Source organism: Haliotis rubra, unplaced genomic scaffold (genome assembly GCF_003918875.1).
Source record: "Haliotis rubra isolate DU_JTF1 unplaced genomic scaffold, ASM391887v1 Scf246, whole genome shotgun sequence".
Classification (NCBI taxonomy): Eukaryota; Metazoa; Mollusca; class Gastropoda; order Lepetellida; family Haliotidae; genus Haliotis; species Haliotis rubra.
The window spans coordinates 38549-61995 of record NW_025766514.1 but is presented as its reverse complement, the minus strand read 5'-3'; the positions used below and the strand labels follow the sequence as shown (position 1 = coordinate 61995).

Here is a 23447-nt window from a genome sequence, read left to right as displayed (position 1 = left end):
ACGACTTATTTGGACTTTCTTGCTATTGATTCCACTCAAGTTTGGTCACATTGCAAGCAGCTTGTGATGAAAACCATATTTTGATGATATTGGAAACATGATTTAATTTTGGAATGACAACAGTGGCATTTTAAGGATCCACGGCCAAGGTCAAGTGCAGTCAATGACGTATGCCCGAGCATTGACAACAACCTGACACTTTCTGCCCGTGGTCGCAATCAAATAATGAATTACCGCACGGGATCTGAGGCTGTGGTTGTCGCTATCGTAGCTGTGTATCCGACTCATCTCAGAAATGTTCTTGTGGGTTGAAAGTTAGAGGGCCAAGAGAGGGCGCCTACTTTAAGGTTGTGTAGGTGTGCAGCCGTTACGCGTGTTGTGTGACGCCTGTCATTGTCGTGCTGAAATACACTGCTGGCCAGGCCGGACGGGAAGACCTGACGTCGTAGTATATGTGGCGTTGCGCCGTTGGATGGTCCTGACATTGTGGGTGATTGCGACCCACATCATCACACAGCCACTACTAAACCTGTCTGCTTCCTGGGTGCAGTTTGCCGAGTAACGTTCTTCACGACATCGGTACACCCATTGTTTGATCGGCATTCTAGAAGTCGGTGAGTCATTAATAAAGCATACAACTTATATTGCAGAGAGCGGTGCACTTATCGGTGTAGATTCTTAAAGTGACTACAACCAAGTATTGAGAAGTAACCAAGTATTGGGAAGTAACCAAGTATTGAGAAGTAACCAAGTATTGGGAAGTATATATATATTTCATATTTCGAATCCATGTAGGCAAAAATTTAGTTCTCATGCTTTACCTTGAAATGCAGTTAATTACGTTCATAGTATTCTGAATATACAAAACAAATTGTGCAAGCTTAACGACATTTCATTTTTCATATTTTACCCTTTTTATTTGAAATTTTATGAAATTGCCTCACTACCGTTGCTAAAGTTGTTACGTCATTTTGAAAAGACAAAATCCAAAGCTGAAATCATTTAAAGGATTTGTAAAAAGGTTTTAACAAACATAATGCATTTTTATCACACAATGCCATTCAAACATGAATATATACTACAACTGCAACATCTATTAATGAAGTAAAAATTATAAATATGCACCCAAACTAAAACCACTTTAGCCCCGACCACTCGTATGCATATTTTTATTTTTAGCGGTTGGCCGTTTGTGAGTGTGACGTCGTTTATGTGTGCGTTTTCCCAGTTAGTGCAACTAAAGGAACAGCGCGAAAAGCGAGATGCACGTGCGTTAACGCAACAGTGCATGAGGGGTTGTGTCAAAATCTTGATGATGAAATAAATAGAGACTGGAACAACTACAATGTGGTGTTGAATTTTTGAATATGTGCTTTTGATGCATCTTGGTTTTCTTTAAAATCAAACTGGACAGACGGCATTCTCTCAGGGATGTTTTTTATTGAATAAAGCTGGACAAGACTTATTTTAAAAGTCAGAGGAAAAGACTAGAATGGTGACACGATTTCGGATCAAATCCTTTCAGAGTGGGGATCTGAATCCCAATCTGAGTCCACTCTCACTATAACTAGCTTATGGTAGCATGGTCTAGACCACTTTGTGTCCAGTACTGGTACCTCACTCTCCACCTTCTCTATGCACTTTTGCCAAGTCTCTTGTGAAATATTTTGCATGGAGGGAATCAATAACTTTTGGACGTCACTTATAGTCTGTTTGCAGTGAAAACGTACCGATGAATTTCGCTTTAAACAAAAAAGTAAATCAAATAAAGTGAAATTAAGAATGCGATTCCTCTTAACTTTACTTTGCCAATTGAATATTTAAATCTCAGAATTTTATTCCATTTAGGATAAAAGTTGTTTAACAAACGATCATAGTTTCAAATCGCTATTATTGGTTTTCACTGCAAACAGACTATAGTTTGAAGGTAGTGTTTTGCCTTCCAACATCTGACTTCAAAATACCCCAGATAAGCTCAATGGGATTCAAATCACAGTGGTATGGCGGCAATCGCAAAACCTCATGACCTTCGGCTCTAAACAAACCGGTCAACTTTATAGACAGGAGCAGTTTTGTAAGATTTGATGATCTCGTATAAAGTAGGTTTCGTCGATTTGTCAGGAAATGGTATTTTTTTTTTCTAGCAATGATGTCATGTCCCCCCTTTCTGGTGTTCGATGAATGAGCTTTAGTGTCCGGTGCCTGAACACTGTGCACGTGATAGGGAGAGTTGTCCATTACCACTAAGCACTGTGTAGGCAGGGCTGGAACCAATTGATTGTGCACCTATTCTAAGAATACCTCACCATTCATTTCCGTCAGGTAGCCTCTATTGTCCTTGGATTGGGCTTTGAAAACCAGAGAATAACCAGGTAAGAACCCGACACTTTTGTACCCTGCGTGTAGTACAATAAGTCTCTCTCTCTCTCTCTCCCCCTCTCTCTCCCCACGCCCCACCCCCTCTCCTTACCTAATGGCAGTTTCTAGCACATTTGTCGATCAGTGTTGTCTGGCCCGACCCATTGTGTACCTGCAGCGTAACTGGCGCTCACACACGTTTCATCGCTGAAAACAGGTTCGAAACCACCATCTCTTAGCTTTTTTCCCTTATTGTTCGCAAAGGAGTTCTTCATTCGGAGACAATGTCAGACGTTCGCAAAGTACCCTCCTGTTTTCACCTTGTACCTTTTTGTAACCGAATCCAAATTTATGTAGTAACTTTCAAAGTAGATACTTGGATATATGCAGTTCATGTTCTGAAACAATGTCTTTCTCCAACCTACGCAAAGAAACAAATTCATTTTTGGCGTAAAATCCTCTGATAACGTTCTTTGTCTCTGAAATGTATCAAGTTTCTCAAATTTCAATGATTTTGACACACACCACTGATGTAAGCCATCGCTTGTAGAATCGCCATTTCGGGTTCTCAACAAATTTTTGAGCTGGTGGATTGACACCCCAACTGCACAGGCAGTGCGCTGTATGTACATAGTAATTGCATACTTGGGTCTCCCATGTCATTTTCATCCTTGAAGAAATCATAGACTTTGTAAATGATGAACTTTACGTCGGGAGTAAATTTCATTTTCTCTCACTTTGTCAATTAACAGTAGTCACATGTCTCTGACGTCACTAATGCACGTGCATCTCGCTTTTCGCTGTTCCTTTCGTTGCCACTGCGCCCTTGTAACAAACTGGGAAAACGCACAAATAAATGTTTCTTAAACAGGTTTTTGTGACAAAAATTATGCAATTTTTTCTAGAGTTGGTCTGTTGTTTTTAATGCATTCCGCGTTGGTTTGGATTCTTTTATGTCTATTTGTTTTGTGTTAGATTGCAATGCATCGGTATCATTTTGTCTCAAACGGACTGTGCATGGCAGCATTTCACATCAATGAAAACAGCCTAAATCCCCAAGCAGTGACCAAGACTGGAGAACTCAAGTGGGTAATCAGCTACCCCAAAACCAAGAAGGGGACATCCTCCATGGCCAAGCCAGTGGAGATAGAGCAACAGTTGAACACGCGGTAAATATACACAGACAATCAAGTATTTTTGCCTCTTTGCTTCCTTTTGTTGAACTGGTGCACTCCAGTTTGAAAAAAACCCAAACACTGTTGATCGCTTGTCTTTCTTTAAATTGGGACTATTACTAGTAAAACACAATAAAAAAATTTTTCCTAGCTGACAGTTAAAGAGAATGATAAGGATTTGTCAGTTCTATTTTTTGCATTTATATTTCTTTATTATACCTATTATAAGCTGTTAAAGAGGTTACAGCAAAGTTTCTTTATCATCTTACATTTTATGTAGATTTATATCACTAAGTATCACAACAAATAACCGATGCTTAACACGTCTATGGAAATTGAAAATGTAATAAAACTGATGCTCGATGCATAATACCAGAGACCATATACCGACCGAAACCATACACTAACGAATTTAGGGTACTTCTCTCGTGACTTATGTACTTCAGTAACGTTGTTTCATAGAGAGGATTATCACCATACTAATATCTTTACGGATAAATTTCATCCGAAGACGCATTTTATGAAGCTGAAAGTTTTAATTTTCAAAAATCATGAACCTGAAACGTAACTATTTCAGTGTTTACCTTCCCATACCGAGGTATACAGTTAGACAGGCTCAACACATTGATCAAACATTGATATTATCATGACTGCAAATTTTACCGTGACAGCTGAAAAATTATCTAATCGGTTTTCCATGAACATGTGATAGGCAAGTGACTTGCATACCAGTCTGCAGTAGGTCGATTCAAAACATAGTCTGGATCGGGATCATCCCACGGCTGTATGTTCAACAACTGGTGGAATCGTCGTCAATATTCCTATCGGTCTTGCCGGTAGAAATAATTGTATGTATGTGATATTATCTGTATCTGGTATACGACCAAAATCCAGGTTTGACTTTGTAAGTTGATTTATTTGCTAAACAAGAAGCAGACATCAGTAATTAAGCGGACAGGCTCGGTCCCGCTGCCTTTTCCGGGTGTTGATGCAGCAACGTTAACTGTCCGGTATGACGTCACGCGATCACGTGACCGTCTACCTAATTATCTTTCGAAATCGCGAAATACCTTCGAGGGAGGTGCGTCTTTGATTCCTAATACAAGCTGTATAATGAAATAGTACTGTTTCTAATTGTATTCTGTGTATATTACACATTCCTAAGGGTTCATTAAGAGCAAATATAAACAACGTGTAGTGACCTTTTTAAAAATCCATTAATGTACATACAGTACAACAGGAATTATTGAGTATTTAAAGATTGTAATTGTTTATATTTTTTCACTCATTACTCACGTATTAATGTGAATATTAGCAGAACATAACTCCAGATTCAAAGACAGGTGAACAGTTAGTATTTTGTCAAGTCACCATGGGCAGCAATGCAGGCTTCAATGCGGCGGGGCATACCACTGATCAAAGCAGTTAGAAAGTCGTGGTCCATGCTGTCCCAATATCGGACCATCTCTTCTTTCATTTCAGCAATATTTGTCATATTTTTCTTATTTGGGTTACCACCTTTCCTTCATAAGTCCCCAAACATTTTCTATTGGATTTAGGTCAGGGCTATAGCTTGGCCAATCTAATAATGTCATATTTTAGGTCCGAAACCAGGCCTGTGAATGCTTTGAACGATGTTTTGGGTCGTTGTCCTGCTGGAAAATCCAAAAGTTTCCATAGAACACGTGTGCAGATGGAAGTAAATGTCCCTCGAGAATATCTGTGTACCGCTCACTGTTCATATTCCCTTCAAATACACAGAGGCGCGTTGCCCCCTAACACAGATATGCCACCCCACACGTTAAATTTCGGACTGTACTTTGGGCGCTGATACAAAGGTTTTTCAGTTTGTTTGGTCCGGGTTCAGTGTATTAGGAAACAGCCACACAGAATTCTAGAATATTTATACATATTATTTGGGATGGGGGCACTGGAGGAACTCTTACCCCATAGAACACGTGAACCGATGGAAGTAAATGTCCCTCGAGAATATCTGTGTACCGCTCACTGTTCATATTCCCTTCAAATACACAGAGGGGCGTTGCCCCTAATTTAACACAGATATGCCACCCCACACGTTAAATTTCGGACTGTACTTTGGGCGCTGATACAAAAGTTTTTCAGTTAGTTTGGTCCAGAATTTCAGTGTATTGGGAAACAACCACACAGAACTTTCATCTGAGAAGTTCACATTGTCCCAGTCAAAATGTCTATGCTGTAAGCACCAGTTCAACCTTCGCTCCTTTTGTTCAGGTTTCATGATCGGTGATGGAATTCCTCGACTTTTCTGCCAACCCATTGCATGCAGCTCAGTTCTAATTGTCTCCTTACAGACAGCCACAGTTCCTCTATCAATCATATCCAGCCTTAAGTTTTCTAAACTCCTTCGTTTGTTTATAGAAACAAGAATACCAAGCCGCCTCCTGTCACCGACAGTCAATTTTCAGGGCCTACCTGCGCCTCCCTGGTGCTCAATGCCATATCCATTTACAATATTTTTTCAAAACACGATAAAACGTGGACAAAGGGATGCCTGTTCTACTTGAAATCACTTTAGCTGATCTGATGTCCTTGTTATAATACTCTAAAATCAACTTCCTCTTCTCGAAATCATCCATACCGAGGATCACTGAAAATGTCGTCTGCTAGCAAGTAAACCAAGGGGGATAACTCTTCACAAACTAATGAAAAAGGATTAACGGAGTTGTCTCTCTTGAATGAAACCAAGCACTTGATAGCTGGCCAAGGTTGTTTATACTAGAAATCCAATTAAACATATTCCTAAGATTCTCAATAATTTCTGGTCATACTATAAATATTAACATATCTAGTTTTACAATATAACACGGCTAATGAGTTTTGAAATTATATATTTATTGCTTAAAAGGCACCAACAAGCCAAACAATTCCTTTAATTTCTGATTTGCAAATGTAATTGTATGTAGCAAAAAACATAAAAAATGAGAATATGAATTACAAACATACTTGCACTACAAATTCCAGACATAAAAAAGATAAATCAATTTTATCAAATAAGGAAAATGGTAATGTTATGGTATCGACATTGGCATTAATTGTTACGGTAATGACACAATAACGGTAGTGACAGGTTTAATAATAGCCAGTTTTATATGTTTACTTTAATAGCTGATTTAATGACCTTTCTCAGTCAGATATTTCAGAATGTTTGAAGAATATGTAATAGGCAAATCTAGAATTACTTATAATCAAACATAATTAAAACACAATTATCACTTATTCATGACATATAATATACATTGCTGGTTATGAAAAAACATATAAACAAAATTATAAGCGTACAATCGCAAATCAAAAGTGCAATATTGTGTACTTCGGTTTACTTCCCAAGAAACGAAGCAGCCGGGATACCGAACCCAGTCAGAGCGGGTGGGTGTGCACTCAAGTGTAACGGCTGGTTCATTTGCGTATGCCCTCACGGCTTATTGTGTGTGTATATGTAGAGATGTTGGGTTTTGTAAATACATGCTCATTTTTTGTGTATAACATTTTGCAATCAACAGACATCATAACATGTCATGTGTTCAACTATCACACCTGCCTGTCTGTGTAATTACATAATGTGCTAGAGACCGAACTCGGGCCATAAATCAATGCGTTTTGTTTATGGTGTATAGCCTGATTGGTGTTAAGTTCAAATTGCATGTGGTCAGTGATAGCAGCTGTGTATTAAATATTGTCATTAGCAGACAGGCAGGCAGACACACAGGTGTCAATAAAACAAGACATTGAGTTTTGTCTGTGACAACGACATATCTATATCACAGTTAGAAATTCTGTCAACGCTAAATAATGACATTGCTTTTAAGTATCGAACTGAGAAAGTGACTCAGTAAGATGAACGTGTGGTGAAATTATATAAACAGTTAATTTACTGTCATAACATATAAAAAGCTCGCGCCTGTGAGATATCAACAAAACATTAGGAAAATAGCTCACACCAATGCCTTCACCGAGTATTCACCGGACAACCCGCTTCCAAGCTGCGCGAGCCTATTTCACTGCGCACGTGCTATGAGCGCAGCCCAGCTGTTGAAACCCGTTTCCCCCAGAAAAGTCGGGGGAAAGTTAGTGAAACGTTTGAACTCCGATTTCGCGCGGTTTTTTTTATCGCGTTATTTTTCAACTTTATAAGTTGAATTTGCATTTTTGACGATTTGTTTCAGTAAGTCCATACCGAAAGGTATCAGAATCTGCTAAGTTGTGTTTTACGTTGCATGTGACCTTTAAAGATGTCCCTGTCATGAAAAAAACCAGGTAGAGACTGCATGTTACGGCAGTGACATTGTGATGGTATATAATGTCACTACCCTAACGGCCCTATCTAAGCCGTGTTCTTCTTTATCACAGCCGTTACACTACCTTGTCCTTACCGTTACAAAAAGATCATAGTTACATGCTTATTGATTTTATTTATTTGATACAATTTTTTGGGTAAAATAAGATTCCAAAACATCTGATATCTTTGAATTAAAAATTTAGATATAAACAACATATACTAGAAAAATGTCACTGCCGTCACAAAATCTGTCCTTAATCAAACGTGTAATTGTGGCTACGTTTTGTAGGTTGAAACAAAATGAAATTTACTGACATCCAAGTTCACATTTTATGCGCTAAACCGGAACTACATGTACTTGGTCCATTATTTGGACTTCATTTCACATTTCATCCCTTTTGCGTTTATTTGGAGTAATATGTATTTTTGAGTATAGAGTATATGTTCCAGAATTTAAGAGATGTTCTTGAGTACAAAGGGTAGTGATTGTCTCGTTAATTTCAAGACGTATTTCCTACGACTCCCGCAATAACTTGGCGACTCAATTTAATGATTTACAGTATTTTTCTGACATTTGAGACCGTTCAGTCTTACCTTGCGATAATCCAATATCAATTTGTAGTTGGAAACATGGTCTCCCTCCTGTACAGCATTCTCAGTTCCAACCAGTCTGTTAAGGCTGTCAAACTGAAGCTCAAAGTTCACCTGTGAAGCAAAGTGAATCATTTTACTGGTTATATATTAGATTTACAGTCATTTCTTGTTTCTATACTTTAATAACATTCAAACCAGTTCATAAGGGAATTGTTCCTTTATCTAAGAAAAAGAATGACTCATTTTAACGCACCATTTCTCTTATACCTTTCACAAACAATCTCGAGCAGAATGTGTGAGTGAAACACAGAGCTGCACTTTTAGACCCCTTGAGTATTTTGCCTTATTTTCATGTCAGCATCCCATGTCGCAGAGATATACAAATAAAGCACTGATAACCAGCCCGTCCTTGCATAATGTCTTCAACAACTGATTCAATAAAGTAAATGTCTCATATACATATATATATATATATATATATATATATATATATATATATATATTCACACACGCTCGCACGCACACACACACACACACACATATGGAGAAGAGTATCGCAACACCTATGATTGCTAGCCACCATGTAAGCATTTGTACCCATATCATACGGGTTTTAGAGAGAGAGAGGATATGCACGTTCAATGATCAAAGACGATCATCACGTGCAAAACGTGTACCCGTCATTAAGCAAATATAAAGGTGTGTATATGCACAACGGAATGTATTGGAGCAAGTACCGTTTTGGCGAGGATTTCATAGATGTTGTGGAGTTGCCTCTCACTTCACTGTAAGCTTGACTACGTCATGATTAGATGAAATCTAAATGGACGACGGTCCATCATCGGGTTGTTGTACCACATGTCTATGACCATCCTCCGACTACAAGACCAGTCTTCATGAACGACAATGCTGGACCACACAGCACACAAGCCGCCAAGAGTCCAGATTTCAATCCCACAGCACATGTTAGGAATATTATGGGTCGCAGAATACGCCAGAAAGATCAACCTTGTTTGAATTGGAACAAGTCCTCCATAAAGAATGGTACGCAATGCCTCCACGTCAAATTGTGAACATCTGATACTGTCACTGAGGAGGGGATTCAGGGATGTTGTTGCAGTTGGTGGAGCTTAGACTAGATATTGACATTGGGCTCGTTTATTGATACTACGGTGATTTCCTCACGGTTGTATTCCAGAATGTTGAGAATGTGTTAACGCCATAGTACACAAGTTATCAACACTACAACACGAGTCAATATTTTGCCATGTTTACTTCTCTGAACAAACTACATAGTTTTGTTCGTTTAGATATCGCATTAATTACTCCTAAAAGGTCAAGTTAAACAGACGTTTGGAGTAGCGTCTTTGCTAAGGTTAATCGTAAAATACTGATTCTATAATAAATGGGGTGTTGCACTACCTTTCTCTATGCGTGTATGAACTGATACATCTAACATTGCAAATACGCTGGATGAAACATTAGCTACACTTTCCTCATAATCAAAACATAATCTACAATTTAAGACATATATAAATCAATCGGAAAAGATGAAAAATAAATTCTTATAATGGCGAAGATTACAATAAACAGCTGTGAGAATTTATCGACTTAGAAAAAAGGCTTTTGATGCAACATAGAAGCAAGGTATGTTGAAAGATTTCTGTACCTTTGCTTTGAGAGGCCGTTTGCATCTATATATATCACAATTTTAACAAAGATTGTTATGGACTGAATCCTCAATGGGGGTTGAAGTAGTATCATTTAGAATTATGTACCTTTGCTTTGAGAGGCCGTTTGCATCTATATATATCACAATTTTAGCAAAGATTGTTATGGAACTGAATCCTCAATGGGGGTTGAAGTAGTATCAGTTAGAATTATGTACCTTTGCTTTGAGAGGCCGTTTGCATCTATATATATCACAATTTTAACAAAGATTGTTATGGAACTGAATCCTCAATGGGGGTTGAAGTAGTATCAGTTAGAATTATGTACCTTTGCTTTGAGAGGCCGTTTGCATCTATATATATCACAATTTTAGCAAAGATTGTTATGAACTGAATCCTCAATGGGGGTTGAAGTAGTATCATTTAGAATTATGTACCTTTGCTTTGAGAGGCCGTTTGCATCTATATATATCACAATTTTAACAAAGATTGTTATGAACTGAATCCTCAATGGGGGTTGAAGTAGCATCATATAATTATCCCCATGAGAGGATGCATAAAATGGCGTCTTTCAAATATATGTTTCTTTCTACCTCAATTTCAAACTCAGGCGAAATGTTCAACAATTGCCAGCAACGGAGTATAAGGTGTAAATTGCAGCTTGGAAACTATGCTGGTACCGTAAGTCGCTGGTATTGTGACTTTAGTAGAATAGGACTGTATGACAGCCAGCACTCTCCTCCTCATACCCTTATGATCCTATGAAGGGGCAATCTACGGCATTCCTCGTGTAAAGCAGCTTCCAGTTGGACCAGGTTCTATACAGGAGGATCCCTTTGTTGCACACAACGACAAATCATGTCTCAGATATGCTCCAAAGGGTTAAGATCGGGGCTCAATCAATCGTGAGATATGTCAGAATGTGCTTAACTAAGTTCTTTGTGTATATGTGACTATTTGAGGAAGATACAATATAATAAGGGGGTTATAGATGGTCAGCAATAAAGTTGAGGTCAGTAGTACAGGACCTGTCCGCAGGCTCTCCCTTTTTGAAAGTGAAAGGGAGAGGGAAATTAATATGCATGACAACTCATTAATATGCAAATGAATGCATGACGTCAGTGGTCAGAAAGGTCAAGGTGTAGCGAAAGAGTCTAGTGCGCTAATTCCATCTTTAATTAAACCCTTAATTAAATGAAAAAACAACACGTTTAGTCAATGCCATCGTTATTAGGACATCTGACGATTTAGTCATGTGACCCTAGTAGGTCTATTGTCGCGAAATATGATATTTGAAATGTTATGCGCTCACCCAAAACATTTTCAATCGTCCAAATCTTCAATGCAGGGTGTGTGTTTAAAGGACATAGCAACACAATGTCGTCTCGTAAATTAAACTATAGGGTGCTCTGAAAGGTCACGCATGACTGGGGCTTAGGGGTAGCCTTGTGGCTAAAGCGTTCTCTCGTCACGCCGAAAACCCGGGTTCGATTTCCCACATGGGTACAATGTGTGAAGCAGATTCATGGTGTTCCCCATCGTGATATTGTTGGAATATTGCTAAAAGCGGCGTAAAACCAAACTCACTCGTGCATGACAGACCACGTCCAGCGCAGTCCTTAGGTCGGAAAGTTAGGCAGTGTGTTGAATCTTGTGACAAGATGGCGGAGTGAGTTTGTGTTTGTGATTGTCTCTCACCTTGTTTTTAATTTCTCACCTCAATTTGGGCTCAACGAGTACATTTGGAGGTACACTTTCCATTGTCCTTTTCCATCCAAGCATCGAGTTGTTCAGCAATAATAGAGGTACACCCATTCAGGATAATCAACCAAATCGTTTTGATGATAACACTAGCAGCACAGTTTCAGGATAGCATTGATATGGAGAAGCTTGACATCACACTCGATCAAGTTTAACAAAGATAGGTCCTTGTTACATAGAACCAAATATAAACTTGCATCAAAATCTTTTAAAGAGTGCCTACATAAACATATTAAGCAATATATATTTAAAACAATGACTATTTTACGTCACAATAAAATGTGTGCTCCAAAGGATTACTGGATTACTTTGAATAATGGTAAAAATAGTAAACAAGTTAAACCACCCGATCTGGACACTCTTTTTCAATTTTTCAAAGAATTAAATGATCGGAATGATCAAAATCCATCACAAGATTTTGTTAACCCTAATCCAATCGAGTCAGATATCACGTGTGATGTAACAATTTCATAAGTAAAAAAGCTAAAAAGAAATAAAGTGCCTGGAATAGATTTTATAGAAAACGAGTTCTTTAAATATGCCCTCGAGGTGTTACTTCCCATACTGACTAAACTCTGTAACTTAATACTATCATCTGGATTTATACCAGAGGATTGGCTAACAGGAATGATTAAACCTTTATACAAGAAAAAAGGTGATAACTTAGATCCTTACTCATATCGCCCAATAACTATTCTTAGTTGTTTTGGTAAGCTGTTCACAAGTATTCTAAATGTTAGACTAACGAAATTCGTGGAATCTGAAAATACCATAATACCCACTCAAGCCGGTTTTCGAAAATATTTTTCAACTATGTTTTCGTAATGTCATTACTACGAGTCGGCGTCCTAAAAAATGCAAAACAAAAACTATATTGCGTGTTTATTGACCTTTCTAAGGCATTTGATTCTGTTTGGAGAGCTGGTTTATGGCATAAAATGCTTATCAATGGGTTTCAGGCAGGTTTCTCACGCTTATAAAAATATGTACAAGGATATTAAATCAACGATTTTTCAAAATAACAAGATCTCGCTTTTCTTTTCAAAGTAACTCTGGTGCAAGGCAAGGAGAGAATCTCCCCCCTCTGTTGTTCCCTTTCTTCATAAATGATTTTGAATCCTACTTAGTAAAGAGTGGGTGTTAGGGTATAAAACTATAGTACATTTCAGATTTCTGTGTAACTCTTTGGCTTCAACTTGTGATATTATTGTACGCCGATGATACAGTCCTGTTCAGTGATGATCCTAACGATCTTCAAAAATCTCTCGATGCATTTTACTGTTACTGTAATGAATGGAAGTTATCTGTCAATGTATCCAAAACTAAAGTTGTTGGTTTTGGTAGTGGTCCTGCGAAGTCATCTAAATTGACACTTCACTATGGTGATGAGCCTCTTGAGGTAGTGGACTCTTATTGTTACCTTGGTATTTCCCTTCATCGTAATAGAAGATATATTCATGCAATTAGAGCACTTGTAAATGCGGGCACAAAGGCAATGTTTTCTCTTCTGAAAAAAATCCCGTAACATAAACTTAACACTTGACTGGTAAAGTCAAGGTAAAATACCATCATTTATGAGGCCAAAATCTTGCATGATTTAAAAGTTATACCTTAACAAGTCAGAGAGAGAGTGATATATTTGAAATATGAACCTACGAAAATTCACTGGCCAGTCGGGCCAGTGACTCTGGAGATTTACTGTCCCGACTGGATTTTTATTAGCCACGGGTTAGCAGGCCAGTAGCTATTTCGCACACTGCATGTATAGCTGTAAGATATGGTGGACATTCATCCAAAACGTGTCCATTCATACAAAATCTTGAATCGGGGCCTGTGTTGAACACAATAACGTTAACAGTACCATCAAGTAAACCTTCACAGCTTTTGAACCCATGTCAAATAAGCTTTTAAACGTATCCAGGATACAGTGACCTGTATGGTATAATAATATAGCTTCAGTGGTATGTTTGTCAGTATCGCCATAGAGAACGTTGTGTCAACATTTCCTAAGAGTCGTAATGCACATTTTCAAGGCCTTGTAGGTTATCCTTTTAGGAAAGAGACTGGAAATACATGGATATTATCACACATTATTTAAGCTAAGTTACATTGAAAATCGTAGTGTACTGTTTAAAGGTTTGAGACCTTTCAGTTGCGAAACAGAAGGGGGTAGGAGAGTTCATTTAAGCATCTGATAGTTTGTAAACACAGCGTGTTATAGGTAACAACTGGAGGGGTAGGAGAGTTCATTGAGCATGTCATAGTTTGTAAACACATCGTGTTATAGGTAACAACTGGAGGGGTAGGAGAGTTCATTGAGCATCTCATAGTTTGTAAACACAGCGTGTTATAGGGAAAACTGGAGGGTAGAAGAGTTCATTGAGCATGTCATAGTTTGTAAACACAGCGTGTTATAGGTAACAACTGGAGGGGTAGGAGAGTTCATTGAGCATGTCATAGTTTGTAAACACAGCGTGTTATAGGTAACAACTGGAGGGGTAGGAGAGTTCATTGAGCATGTCATAGTTTGTAAACACAGCGTGTTATAGGGAAAACTGGAGGGGTAGGAGAGTTCATTGAGCATGTCATAGTTTGTAAACACAGCGTGTTATAGGTAACGACTGGAGGGGTAGGAAGAGGAAACTAGTCAGGTCACGAAAGTCTTAGTTCGGTAACTACAAAAACGTCAACGCCAGAGAATAGCCAATATCAAATATGTGGCAAAACAGGTTACTTCGCTTTGGATGAGGCATTATTGTATTGAAAAATTGTGAACAAAATCATTGCAGTTACTCAAGGATGACACCAGGTGTTTGCGACAAGGGTCAGCATGTCCTGGCCTACCGGTAGCACCCGTTCTTCACACATTTCTAATACATGTGTGTTGAATATGCATTAACCTTTATAAAGTTTATGTGTTTATCTACTATACCCATAGAACATCTCAAATCAGTCATCGTATTAAATGTCTCAAAATATATAGGGGGCATGACAACCCGAAGATCGACAGGAGTGGATATTATTTGTAAATTGTTATGACATGCCGTTTACGTTCCCAGTTTAACTCCCCTTAAAGATTATCTTATCTCAGTTCATACCTATATTCCCCAGCCCGACCCCAGCCCGACCCCAGCCCGACCCAAAGCATCGTCTGCAGCACCCCCTCAACATATAACAGATTAGTTACAGTACAACCAGAAATTATTGAGAATTTAAATATTGTAATTTTTAAAAATTTTATCACTCATTACTCACGTATTATATGTGAATATTAGCAGACCATAACTCCAGATTCAAAGACAGGTGAACAGTTAATATTTTGTCAAGTCACCATGGGCAGCAATGCAGGCTTCAATGCGGCGGGGCATATTACTGATCAGAGAAGTTAGAAAGTCGTGGTCCATACTGTCCCAATATTGGACCACCTCTTCTTTCATTTCAACAATATTTGTCAGATTTTTCTTATTGACACTTTCCTTCATAAGTCCCCAAACATTTTCTATTGGATTTAGGTCAGGGCTATAGCTTGGCCAATCTAATAATGTCATATTTTGGGTCCGAAACCAGGCCTGTGAATGCTTTGAACGATGTTTTGGGTCGTTGTCCTGCTGGAAAATCCCAAAATTTCCATAGAACACATGAGTAGATGGAAGTAAATGTCCCTCGAGAGTATCTGTGTACCTCTCACTGTTCCTATTCCCTTCAAATACACAGAGGGGCTTTGCCCAAAACACAGATATGCCACCCCACACGTTAAATTTCGGACTGTACTTTGGGCGCTGATACAAAGGTTTTTAAGTTTGTTTGGTCCAGAATTTCAGTGTATTAGGAAACAGCCACACAGAACTTTCATCTGAAAAAATCACATTGTTCCAGTTAAAATTTCTATGCTGTAAGCACCAGTTTAACGTTCGCTCCTTTTGTTCAGGTTTCATGATCGGTGATGGAAACTAGACTTTTCTGCCAACCCATTGCATGCAGCTCAGTTCTAATTGTCTCCTTACAGACAGTCACAGTTCCTCTATCAATCATATCCAGCCTTAGGTTTTCTAAACTCCTTCGTTTGCTTTTAGAAACAAGAATACCAAGCCGCCTCCTGTCACCGACAGTCAAGTTTCTGGGCCTACCTGCGCCTCCCTGGTGCTCAATGCCATATCCATTTACAATATTTTTCAAAACACGATAAACAGTGGACAAAGGGATGCCTGTTCTACTTGAAATCACTTTAGCTGATCTGATGTCCTTGTTATAATACTTTAAAATCAACTTCCTCTTCTCTACATCATCCATACTGAGAATCACTGAAAATGTCGTCTGCTAGCAAGTAAACCAAGGGGGATAACTCTTCACAAACTAATGAAAAAGGATTCACGAAGTTGTCTCTCTTGAATGAAACCAAGCACTAGCTGGTCAAAGTTGTTTATACTAGAAATCCAATTAAACATATTTCTAAAATTCTCAATAATTTCTGGTCATACTATATGTTCTAACATGGCTGGTAGTGTTCAGGTGTCATCAACATCTAAATCCGATGTGGAATCGGTCAGAGGTACGACGACGGGTCTGACACGATCGACGTCGATGCCATCACGCTGTCGATTGGCTGCTTCGATGCCCAGGACATGGTCCTCTGCCTTTTACCACACTACTGGTGTAATTCTGGCAATAGAAGCATGGACAAGATATTTGACATCGGGCATCCGAAAGGACGTGTTGTAACTGGCTACAAAGCCCTTACAGTTAGTGCAGATCAGCTCAATCGGATTCAGCTCACAATGTCGCATTGTAGTCAGTAAGACAACGTGGCCATGTTGCAGTGCTAACGTGTCTGATCTGCAGACTATTAGTTTCCTGTGCTGTCTGATTTTCTCCATGAGGTGTACTTTGGTTTCTGCCTGTCTAAGAGACACCTTGCACGATGTCAGAAATACTTGCATATGAGCATTAAGCCTCCTTGACACTTGCACAAATTTTGTCCCCGCAGTGGTACGCAATTTTACGTGCCAATGAGTAAATTCGCCGTAAACTATTGTGAAGTGTGCATAAACTATGCGGGAATGCGTGCCAGTGCACGAAGAAAATTTTATAATGTTCAAAGATTCTGGTACGCATAATCTTCCTGCCACTTGCGTGAACTAGTCGTGAACATTGCGGAACCTATTCGCAAACACTGCGAATGGTGTGTATCAAAGCATGTCAATTTCCGGCCCTGTGCGCATTGACACGCAGTTCACGCATTGGCCTGCTTTGATCATGAACTGTTTGCGACATGGTTGCGACAGATTGCGCATCGTTCACGCCTTCTAACTTGTCGTGAAGTGGCGGGCGTGACTTGTGTATTGTCACGACTTGTACACGTGGTCATGACACAACAAGTTCCCGCATAGTTTGCGCACGGCACGAATACTTTGCTCATGTCACGAAATCGATGCGCGTTAGGCACGCCTACTTCACGCATTTTTGACACATGAAACAGCCCTTCGCCAGCCCCCACACTCCTCAACTCAGGGAATAATCTACAAGATGCCCGCCAAGAAAAAGACAACCAGAAGAAGAGCAGGACCTGCAGTGAAGAAGACGTGAAGAAGAGACCGCCCTCCCACTCCTCAAGTGCTGATGTTTCTGCTCCTCGAGGAGAGCCCCAATGAGAACCCCAAGAAGAGCCCCAACACAGCAGAAAACAACAGCTGGTGAGGAACAGGACCAACTCCCCCCCAACCCCCACCCCCAACACACACACACACACACACACACACACACATCTGAACCTGAAATTAGATTATGGTGAGATGAAGCTGTAGATAATATTTTCGGTGAATCTGGGGGCGATGAGAGAATGGTTTCATGAGCCAAGTACAAATGCGTCATCGACTACGAAATGATATGGCACAGGCGTGTCATCATTAGGGAGTATAGCTGGTCCAGGCAGTCCGGCTCGGTTGTCCTTGACAGCTAAATGTAAAGTCCAGTTCCTCAATGTTCCTCCATCTGAAGCACCACCCTCTGTCTCAGCATCAACATACAAGAACTTGTATCCAGCATCTACACGGGCGTGAGTACAGTGCGGTGGAAGGCCTTATGATTATAATAGAATGATCCAGCTTTGGGTGACTTCTTCATAGCAGCTTGCTTGCCGTCTATACTCCCAAGACAGTTGTGGTACTTCCATTTGGAACTAAACCATTTGGCAAGCTCCTTTCACTGCTTTGGGGCACCTGAGTACTGCGTCCTTGTAGACCTCAATTTTGCAGATTTTACTAACTTCAACTCTGAAGCTGTACTGTAAACTTGTATAATAATTACCAGTGGCTAGGAAGCGAAGAGTGGTTGACAGCTTGAGTCCCATCTCCAGCGGTTCTATCATGAATGTGGTCTTCTTCTCAAGACGAGGGGTTAACTTCTCCACCATCTCTTGGAACAAGTCGGGGGAAATTCTCAGGTTATTTCTGTAGCCTGTTGGATCTTCCTTATGGAGTTCTGTCAATAACTGTTCACAATGTCTGAAGTGATGTCTTCTGATCAACTATTCCCTCACCAACACTGTCCTTGCTTTCCGTTTTCTAGTCTTCTTCTTTGGCCTACTCTTGCTGCATCTTCTCCTGGTCTTCAAGAAGTAATAGAGCTGAGATATAGACACATTTTCTTTTCTGCAATAAGAACTTGTTTTCTGGTCTTCAACATCTTGTAGGTCCACAGCAAGTCTCGGAACGCATGAACGCATAGCGTGGCGTCAAGCAGGACAAAGCGGGACCAAATCACCCCAGGACTGCTTCACGCATGCGCACAGTGGTTGTGGCAATGCATGCCCATGCTGGAAAATGCGCGTCTTGCGTACCATGCCGTACACTAGACGTAAACAATACGCGTCTTGCGTACCATGCCGTACACTAGACGTAAACAATACGCGTCTTGCGTACCATGCCACACACTAGACGTAACTAATACGCCAGCAATACTTGACCTAGACGTAAATACGTCGTGCGACAGCGCGCCATTGTGTGACCATGCCATTTATGGTCACGTATTGCGTGCCAGGTGTGTACATTGTACCTTGTGCGTAACAGGACGCGAACAGTACGCAAACTAGGCTTCACGCTTTCATGCGAACCATCTAAATTACACACATTGCCACGACAAATTGCGTTGTAGTGCGGAGGCAAAATCGTGCAAGTGTCAAGGTGGCATTACGGTAACTCATTCCACTGTTTCCGGCACATTGAGGTTATGATAGCTGGCGTTATCCATAACTATGACACTTGGATTGTCCAGGTGGGGAAAGAGCTGATGTTCCATCAGGAACACCTCACGGTTCATCTCCTGGCGATAATCGACAGATGAAGATTTGGCCACAAAGACCACACCCGTCAATGAGACCAGAATCACGTGTACCAGCGTGAAGAACAATGAGGCGTTTTATTTTACCAGATGGAATGGTTGGGGCCTTGTTGCATGAACCATCTGGCGGTAGCTACATGTAATCCGTGGAGTGATTCTTGTTCACCCAGTTTTCATCAAGGCATACTATCTGAAAACCTAACTCCGGTATTCCGCGATGCTTGTGAAATATACTCACATGCATAAGCAACGCAAGCTTTTTTTATCCAAATAAGAAACAAACTCGGAACCCCAAATTGATATGCGTTTTTGGCATATAGTGAAGGCTGGTGGTGTTATCAATAATGTTTGTTGCTTTTTATAAGGTCCGAGTAAAAACACATGAAAAGAAGGAATCACCAAAACGCACCACACCAATGAACATGTGAGTATCATCCACACATTTCTCGTGAAATCAAACATGCACAAATTATCACCACCATTAGTGGGTATAAGAATGTGCACAAAAGTTGGGCCCATCACTGTTTGTTAAACATAACCACGATTTACGGTCTCCAGCATCGATACAATGCAACACAGACCACATATGACCTAAAACTTGGGCACACCCCAAAAATATGTTTTATCATGATATTCCCCAGCACACCCCAATAATATGTTTTATCATGATATTCCCCAGCACACCCCAATAATATGTTTTATCATGATATTCCCCAGCACACCCCAATAATATGTTTTATCATGATATTCCCCAGCACACCCCAATAATATGTTTTATCATGATATTCCCCAGCACCTTGCAAAGTTTCATGCTATAGTCCGGCTTGTAAAAATCAACTTCAAAATCGGACCAAAGCCACTGCACTAATATAAGTTATATGACAGGAAGATACCACCAACCTTCAGTGCCAACAGGGAAGAGATCAATGATACCATCAATGTATCTAGAACACCTCTTATCACTGCTCTCCACGAAATTGGGTTAAGGTATAAAGCAAGGAGAGATGGTCGAGCAGTGTTTCGTAAAAAGTATTCAATCTCCATCCTCAGGTCAAACTATACTCACACGCAAAAGCAACGCAAGTCGAGTACAAAGTATGCATGCATGTAATTTTCAACATTAAATACAAGAAATACCAACATGGTCAGATGGACAAAAGTTTGAGTGAAGACATTTCATTGGCTGCAAAGACTGATGACATCATTAAGTTTCGAAAGGTAAAGGACCCGTGAAGATCCGGGGTAGAATAGGTCTTCAGCAACCCATGCTTGCCACAAAAGGCCACTATACTTGTCGTAAGAAGCGACTAACGGGATCGGGTGGTTAGGCTTGCTAACATGGTTGGCACATGTCATCGGTTCCCAATTGCGCAGATCGATGCTCATGCTGTTGATCACTGGATTGTCTGGTCCAGACTCGATTATTTACAGACCTCCGCCATATAGCTGGAATATTGCTGAGTTCGGCGTACAACTAAACTCACTCACTCACTAGTCCACCACACCCAATGCAGACATGTTTTACATCATATGTGAAAAGAAATATTTTATGGCCGCTTATTTGATTACTTGTTGTCGAGGCTACTGATAGAGGTGACATCAACTGTCATTGAAGGAAACCGTATATTTTGTACCTATGTTTGGGGTGGGTAAATGGGTTTGCAAGAACAGATCTCGCTGGTGTTGACGGGTAAGGTGCCCAACCTGTCGAGTGGTAGTGACCCTTGCACGTGCACACCCCAAACATATGTTTTATCATGATGTTCCCTGGTATTTTTCAAAGATTCATGCTTTAGTTCGCCAAGTATTTATTTTCACTCCTCACTCACATTATATACTGCTCTGCTTATGATCCCATTGTCAAAGCTATCCAATCTCCCTACCACTGAGACTGTAGTTAGGCCGAACTTAGTTTAACAGATATTTCACACTTTCACATATTAACTACATATATTGTAGATATAAATGTAAAAAAACAGGGCTTTCTTTATATCCGACAGTACTTTAGGGTCACATGACCAAATAGTCAGATGTCCTAATAACGATGCCATTGACTGTACGCGTTGTTTTTTCGTTTATTTAAGCGTTTGATTAAAGATGGAATTAGCGCACTAGACTCTTTCGCTACACCTTGACCTATCTGACCTGTGACGTCATGCATTTATTTGCATATTCATGAGTGTTCATGCATATTAATTTCCCTCTCCCTATCACTTTCAAAAAGGGAGAGCCTGCGGGCCCGCCCTGTACTACTGACCTTAACTTTATTTGCTGACCATCTATGACCACAGGCCCTCGTGTCCTTGCGAGGATTAAAGATTTTATGAAATATATGCAAAAATTTGAGATGACTTCCGACTCGAAATGCTTCACAGTATAATACATTATGACAAGGCCGGACACTTCGGTGCACCCTACCCGACTGCTTTGCCGATCGCTACGCTACCATCGCATACAATCGATTAAAACTTAATATCAACATAGTCATGGATGATTGGCCTATCGAGCACCACCTACCAATTCTTTATTGTTATTTCTGCAAGTCGATTGAAACCCGATTTTGACTCTCAACTAAACGATCTTGGCACAAATGGCTGACGATATATCCGCACACAACGGGAGTGTGGTTACACCCCTTTCCTTTTATATAGTAATAGGGTTGGGTCTATACACCTATATGTCTTTCTAACGCTGTTTCTAAGCTGTTTCATCGTGGGAATACAGGGGGTGCTTAATTGAGTTCTTTGTGTACAGTTTAAGTGTTTTAAAGCTAGTATCTATCAATCTGTGATGTAGTGCTATTTATTTGACTGTCCTTGCCCTTTTCTATTATCCAAAGGGGCGGTGGGGTAACCTAAGGGCTAAAGCGTTCACTCGTCAAACCGTAGATCCGAGTTCGATTCCCCACAAGAGCACTATGTGTGAAGCCCATTTCTGGTGTCACCCACAATGATTTTGCTGGAATATTGCTAAAAGCGGCGTAAAACTAAACTCACTCACTCACTATTGTACAGCATAACTGTAACTTGATCCATCCATGATGTGGCTGATGAGATAAGGCTGTACGAGACAGCATGGACGCGAGAACACGGGCAAACTGGCAGTTCAGATGACATAATGATGTTGTATATTTGTTATATCACAGCCAAATATCTAATCATTACATTCAGAGTCAGACGGAACGGCAGTGTTATCAACTACTTTACCCTCAATGAAAAAACGTGCGGTTCATATTTCCAGGGGTTGTCACCTGTACTTGTTTAGTCCCGACATACATGGCGACGTTTACGTAAATACGCAATAAAACCAGATTTCGAGATTTGCGCGAGAATAAGACATATGCCAGATGAGAAAATATTCGAAACTCTTTTTTCAAAGTGTTCATAAAACACAGGCCGGTATCGATTTGGAATCGTGTGTGATCCACTACAAACTTGCTACATGGCCTTTTTTTTTTATCAAACACACTGGCCGATATTGCAATCGATTTGGAATCGTGTTTACCAAATGATCCACTACAAACTTGGTTGAGATCAGTGTTCCGACTACTTACCTCAGTGCTGTGGTCTGTTGGTTTGTTGATTGCCCCTGTCAGGATCCGCCCCACCCCGGAGAACTGAGATGGGGTGCAGCATGGTGTATCTGTTTGCGCTGTTGTCACGAACGTAACCACAGCTAACACAGAGATGTGGGCTTTAAACATGATTGACGATACAGCTGTTCACACGTAGGAATCACCTCATACAGCTGCTTATCAATCTTATCACTAACCGCCTGTCATTCCAACAGTAGTCACGGAACATTTTATCAGCAGACTAGAGCGAGGTCCATGTCTGCCTCGGCCACATGTCATCGGAAGTGTAAATCCCGGTAGTGTTCCATTCACTGGTGATGGGGTAGTGGGGTACCCTAGTGGGTAAATAGTTTGCTCACGTCTGGTGTCTCCCGCTATCATATGGCTGGAGTATTTGCAAAATAAAAACCCACCCCCTGACCCCCACCCCCTCTCACACACCCCAAATAATTTTTTTAAAAATGAAACTCACGTAAAAATCATACTCACCCACTGTCGGATGCCGTTCTTTCCAACAACTGGTAGATATTTATACACGCCTACATTTGATCAGGCGAATTGTGCAAACACTTTGAAAACGCAAATATGAAATATTCATCAAAGCGTTTGTTGGTTACAAACGCATACAGGCAGGAGGTAAAGGATACGCGTAAAGACTTTGA

General features: G+C 40.2%; 1 protein-coding gene across 1 annotated transcript in view; it reads right to left on the bottom strand.

Moving 5' to 3' along the window:
* The window catches only part of LOC124279063, a 41627-nt gene extending 18643 nt beyond the window's left edge, over window positions 1-22984 (bottom strand). Inside the window, exons 1-2 of the mRNA XM_046714864.1 lie at window positions 22765-22984; window positions 8446-8556 (exon numbers count right to left, since the gene is read on the bottom strand). Of these exons, the coding sequence (XP_046570820.1) occupies window positions 8446-8556; window positions 22765-22914 (261 nt within the window). The 5' untranslated portion in view covers window positions 22915-22984. The remainder of the gene's footprint in view (window positions 1-8445; window positions 8557-22764) is intronic.
* Window positions 22985-23447: the final 463 nt, after the last annotated feature.